The 6,000-nt window shown below is 44.5% G+C and overlaps 1 protein-coding gene across 40 annotated transcripts in view; it reads left to right on the top strand.

The window, feature by feature from the left end:
* The first annotated feature begins 4,027 nt into the window (after positions 1-4,027).
* The window catches only part of ATRX (ATRX chromatin remodeler), a 316,685-nt gene continuing 314,712 nt past the window's right edge, over positions 4,028-6,000 (top strand). For 32 of the 40 annotated variants that reach the window (XM_078363312.1, XM_078363309.1, XM_078363298.1 and 29 more), the window contains exon 1: positions 4,028-4,262. Coding sequence is in view for 4 of the 40 variants with exons in the window: in XM_078363286.1 (XP_078219412.1) it covers positions 4,243-4,262 (20 nt within the window). In the remaining 36 variants the exon portion in view is untranslated. Of the gene's footprint in view, positions 4,400-6,000 lie in introns of all 40 variants that reach the window. The other 8 variants (XM_078363306.1, XM_078363303.1, XM_078363292.1 and 5 more) reach the window with 1 other exon arrangement.

Below are 6,000 nucleotides of genomic sequence, written 5' to 3'. Positions count from 1 at the left end.
GGGCCTCTCTTTCTTTCTTTTTTTTTTTTTGAGACGGAGTTTCGCTCTTGTTACCCAGGCTGGAGTGCAATGGCACAATCTCGGCTCACTGAAACCTCCGCCTCCTGGGTTCAGACAATTCTCCTGCTTCAGCCTCCTGAGTAGCTGGGATTACGGGCACGTGCCACCATCCCCAGCTAATTTTTTGTATTTTTAGTAGAGATGGGGTTTCACTATGTTGACCAGGATGGTCTCGATCTCTTGACCTTGTGATCCACCCGCCTCGGCCTCCCAAAGTGCTGGGATTACAGGCTTGAGCCACCGCGCCTGGCCTTCTCTTTCTTTTTTTTAAGTAAAAAAAATTTTTTTTGGAGATGAGGCCTCACTGTTTCCGAATTTGGTCTTAGACTACTGAGCTTAACCCATCCTCCCTTCTTGGCCTTCCAAAGTTATGGGATTACAGGCGTGACCCACTGTGTCTGGCTCAGGAATTCTTTCTTATGCTTCACAAACGTAGTGAGCTGTTATTCACAACAATATTCACAAAAATTGTTCTTCTTTTTTTTTTTTTTTTTTTAAGAGATGAGGTTTCACCATGTTGGCCAGGATGGTCTTGATCTCTTGACATGGTGATCCGCCCGCCTCAGCCTCCCAAAGTGCTGGGATTACAGGCTTAAGCCACCGTGCCCAGCCAATATTGTTCATTTTTAAAATGTTGTGATTATTGCTGGGTATGGTGGCTCACGCCTGTTAATACAAGCACTTTGGGATGTTGAGGTGGGAGGATAGTTTGAGCTCTGGACTTTGAGACACCAGCCTGGGCAACATGAGACCTAGTCTCTAAAACAATAACAAAAAGATAAAATTAGCTGAGGTGTGGTGGCTCAGGTCTGCAGTTCTAGCTACTTGGGAGGCTGAGGTGGGAGGATCACTTGAGCCTGGGAGGTTGAAGCTGCAGTGATCCATGATCATACCATTACGATCCAGTCTGGGTGACCCAGTGAGATCCTGTCTCAAAACAAAATTAAAATTAAAAAAATTTGTGATTGCTGGGCATGGTGGCTCACACCTGTAATTTCAGCATTTTGGGAGGCCAAGGCAGGTGGATCACCCGGCGTCAGGAGATCAAGACCAGCCTGGCCAATATGGTGAAACCGTCTCTACTAAAAATACAAAAGTTAGCTGGGCGTGGTGGCATGCACCTGTAATGCCAGCTATTTGGGAGACTGACGAAGGAAAATCGCTTGAACCTGGGAGGTGGAGGTTGCAGCGAGCCGAGATCGTGCCACTGCACTCCCGCCTGCAGCCTGGGAGACAAGAGCAAGACTCTGTCTCAAAAGAAAAAAATTATAATTATAGTTTTATTATTAAAATGTTTCTTTTGTGAGATTTGTCATTTAATGCTGTTTAGTGTTAGTCAGGGCACGGTGGCTCATGCCTGTAATCCCAGCACTTTGGGAGGCCAAGCCAGGCAGATCGCCTGAGGTCAGGAGTTTGAGACCAGCCCTACCAACATGGAGAAACCCCGTCTCTACTAAAGATACAAAATTAGCTGGGAATGGTGAAGCATGCCTGTGATTCCAACTGCTTGGGAGGCTGAGGCAGGAGAATCACTTGAACCTGGGAGGCAGAGGTTGTGAGCTGAGAACTCAGGAGGCGGAGATTGCCATGAGCTGAGATCATGCCATTGCACTCCAGCCTGGGCAACAAGGGCAAAACACCGTCTCAAAAAACAACAAAAAAAAAGCTGTTTAGTGTTACGAAGTCTCGTCACTGAGAGCTAGTTTCTACCTTAATAATTTCAATTCATTTAAAAATAATGTGAGGCAGGAGAATAGGGTCTGGAGGCAGGGAACCTAAGGCTGATTAAGGTTCACTCTGGAGAACTAAATCAAAAGGAAAACCCCAACATCCCATACCTAAGTAACAAAAGGACTACTCCCTTTGGAAATCCCCTTCTTTTTCTGCTTGGCAGATGGGAAACTGAAAGTATCTCAGATTGGCTGCAGAAAGCAGATGTTTGCATAGGAGTGTAATTTTGTAACTTCACTTTAGCCTCTGGTTGCTTTCTCCAACCAATTAGATGCTTGCATAGGATGTGACCCTTGCAACTTCACTTTAGCCTCTGATTGGTTGCTTTCTGCAACCAATGGGACTGATTGCAGGGTCACGACTTCATTTAGGAAACCTCCAGAGGGTATTTAAATACCAGAAAATTCCATAATGTAGGTCTTGAGCCCCTGTGCTCCGGCAGCACCTACACTCCACAATCTGTGGAGTGTACTTTCGTTTTCAATATATCTCTGCTTTTGTTGCTTCATTCTTTCCTTGCTTTGTGCGTTTTGTCCAATTCTTTGTTTAAAATGCCAATAACCTGGTAACATTTTGACTATTTACTATTTTTCTCATAATGAAGTCAGTTGGACAGGAAGCATATTTCTGCGCTGCCTTGTGATGGAGTACATCGTTCAAATTAACTGCATTTACCAAGGAAGAAAACAAACGACTCCTGTAAATCGTATGTTAAAGTGATATTTAATGTGTACAAGACAAAAATCAGTATAACAGGTGCAGAGGTCTGATTTCTACAATTGCCAATTGAACTCAAACGTTTGAAAGATGTAATTGCAATGTGTACAGGGGTCTGTTGATTAAAAAGTTGCCTGAGGCCTGGTGCCGTGGCTCACCCCCGTTAATTCCAGCACTTTTCGAGGTCGAGGCAGGAGGATGGCTTGAGCTCAGGTGTTTGAGACCAGCCTGGACAACAGAGAGACCTCATTTATAGTATTACATACGTACATAATTAGTGGGCTTGATGGCTTGGCCTGCAGTCCCAGCTACTTGAGAGGCTGATGTGGGAGGATTCCTTGAGCTTGGGAGGTCGAGGCTGCAGTGAGCTGTGTCACCCCACTGCACTCCAGCCTGGGTGACAGAGCTAGACCTTGTCACAGAAAAAAAAAAAAGTTGCGTGAGTCTATCAGATTTTCAAAGTGTTTCATTCAAAAAAGGCTCATCTCTTGCTATCCCAGTAGAAAGCAGCAACCCTATCACCTAACTATGACAGGAGCTCTTGCACATTTCAAGAAAAATAAATAGAATGAACTAAAGCATGTATGGCAGAATAAATTTGGAAATAAAATTCAAAACAATTAGATTTGAGAACTTGTTTGTGATTAGCAGAGATTACCAATGTAGAATCAAATTATAGATCATAATAGCTGGAAAGGCATTTAGAGATCATCCAGCCAAGCTTCCTCTGTAACGACGAGGAAGCAGATCTAAAATGATTGGTTTGTGAGGTAAACATCACATCAAATTGGGGAAATGGCCTGTGGGGTGTGTGTGTGTGTGTGTGTGTATTCTAAGTGGCACTTTAGTTTATTCAATATGGAAATAATTTTATGCAGAGTTCAAGTTGATCTTATGTCATTTGCACACACATACATTCATAATTACATTATACACATATACATTTGCGAGCATGTTGGTGTGCCAAATATTATGTATAAAACATCTAGGAAAGAAAAGAACTTGAAGATAGCCTAGCATATAGGAAGGAAAATACATAGGAAGGCAATATAGATTAGTGGTTAAGAGTGTCTGGTGAATCTCGGCTCCACGTGGTATTGTGGGACTTTGTGTCTTGGTTTCCTCATCTAGAAAATGTAGGTTTGTCTACCTCAGAGGGTGTATAGATTAAATTAGATAACCCGGTAAAGGATTAGTGTAGTGCCGAGCATATAGTAAACTCTCAATAAACGTAAATTACTGTTATTGCTTCGTTAATATATCTAAGAAAAAAGAGGATGGACTAAAAGAGCATTTTCAAAATAAAGTCAAACTAAGTCACTAGCACTTTCAGGTCATTGGGACTAAATTGGACCTCCTGCGAAAAGGTGGAGGGGATCAAATGACGTCGACCGCCTTAGCAACAGGCCCCCAAAGAAGGTGAATTGTCGTAGCCAATAAAACTGTGCGCTTTGGAGGAGGTAGCCAATGGATGACGGAAAGAGAAAGAGGGAGGACGCGCCAATTCTCCTGCCTGAGCCTCGGCCCAACAAAATGGCGGCGGCAGCGGCGTCGCTTTGTTTCCGCGGGTCCTGCGGCGGTGGCAGCGGCAGCAGCCTTTGAGCTGTGGGGAGGTTCCAGCAGCAGCTACAGTGACGGCTAAGATTCCAGTGCATTTCTATCCTAACAGGGCGCGGGGGAGCGAAGACCGGCGCCCAGCAATCGCAGAAGCCGACCAGGCGTTCAAGCGAAAACATGACCGCTGAGCCCATGAGGTAAAACGCAACCCGGTCTCATGGGCCCCAGCGGTCTGGGCCCAGGCACCGTCTGAGTCGGGTGATTGGGAAGGCGTTCGCTTGGTGGGTTAGGCCTGTGTGTTGCTTAGCCGAAAGAGGCATCGTTTTCTCTTTAGGTGAGAAGGGTTTCGGGGTATCGGCGCAAGGCTCCGACGGGGGTGGGGGTGGGGGTGGGGGTGGCGGTGGGAATGGGGGTGGCGGGAGGTGGGGGGCGCGGCCTGGGGTATGGGGCGCTTCTTGCAATCTCCCCTAAACGGTGACGCCTGGTCGGGTTCCTCTGTTTATTCTTTGGTGCCTCGAAGTCGGAGGCGGTCTTTGGTATCCTGGTCATTTTTTTCTAATCTTTGGGCCTAGAAACTGCGTGGGGAAGAAGCGGGGAGGGGGGAGGGGTGAGAAGAGGGGGAGGGGTGGGCGGGCGCGAGGATGTGAGATCCCAGGACGACTTAGAGGCGTTTAGGCTGCTGGAGACGGGAAGTACCCGGGCCCTGCGGGATTTTTTTCTGCAGCCCCAGGAGACAAGCTTTTTTTTTTTTTGGTTGGGACGTGCCGTCTTACCAGGTATTTAGGTATCTTTCCATATCCTGAAGGGTATCCTTGTGTTTATTTTTAGGCGAGGGGAGACAACACAGGGTTTTGCTTCCAGAGGACCCTAGTATACTACTTTTTGTGAAGTCCAGCCTTAATGGGACTTCAAATGTTTACCCACTTTCTGGGCAAATTTCGAGGAGTAATTAGACCCTATCTTTATTTACTTATTCCATGAAGGATGAAGGGCAGGTTAACGTGGGTTGATGCGAAGTAGGATTTATTGCAAGGGAAACTGTGCCTGGCAGGCCTCCTCTTAACCAATCAAGCACGTTTGTCAGGTTGAAGCTGTTTTTCTTGTATGCTGATTTACCTCTTGACGGGTCTCAAAATTTGGGTAGTCAATATGAAATGTATACACTTTTACCTAGGTGGCTGGCTGGCTTTTCAGTCTGTTTGACATTTGACTTTTAATCCCACGATGTGAATTAAGTAATTGTTTTTTACTCGGAGATGCATCCTTGGTGTCTAGTGGCAAAATAAAAGTACAAGGAGCATGGGTCAGAATTGCATTTACAGTTGGCAAAATGTGCCTTTGAGTAACTCTTAGGTTGGCATATGTTTTTAGAGCACGTTAGCTGGAATGTAGAATTGGGGAATAAGCCCAGTTCTACAGATAACATATGTCTGTTTTTCTGCATGAACAAGTAGTAGATAGATTATATTTTCTTTACCTTGGGGAAAAATATGCTTTAGTTCTTAGATTATAGATCTCTAGTTGGATACACGATTGTGGCCTTCATTTCTGAACTTCTCACTGGCTCAAATATAACAAATCTTTATTTATGGGGTATTAGGTATGTAAGAGGTACCCAGTACAACTGGTTGGCCTGTTATTACCAGGCACTCATGTTCATATGCATGAATGGTACCTTATAGTTAAATTATGACCTCTAGATTTTACTAAGTTTCACAAAGTCTACATATGAAACTATAGTTTGAAGTCAGATCTTCGCAGTTTCTTTAGAATGAACAAATTACGTATATAGAATTTCTGAATAGAATAATTCATTTTACACAAGGGTCAGTTTTTCTTACTAGTCTTGAATTTTTGTAGATCTTGATGGTAAGAGTGATAATCGTAACTAGGTTGAGTGCTTATTGTCATTCTTTATACTCTTGATTAATTCTC

Source organism: Callithrix jacchus, chromosome X (assembly GCF_049354715.1).
Source record: "Callithrix jacchus isolate 240 chromosome X, calJac240_pri, whole genome shotgun sequence".
Lineage (NCBI taxonomy): Eukaryota > Metazoa > Chordata > Mammalia > Primates > Cebidae > Callithrix > Callithrix jacchus.
The sequence above is the reverse complement of the archived record's forward strand: the minus strand, read 5'-3'. Positions and strand labels throughout refer to the sequence as shown.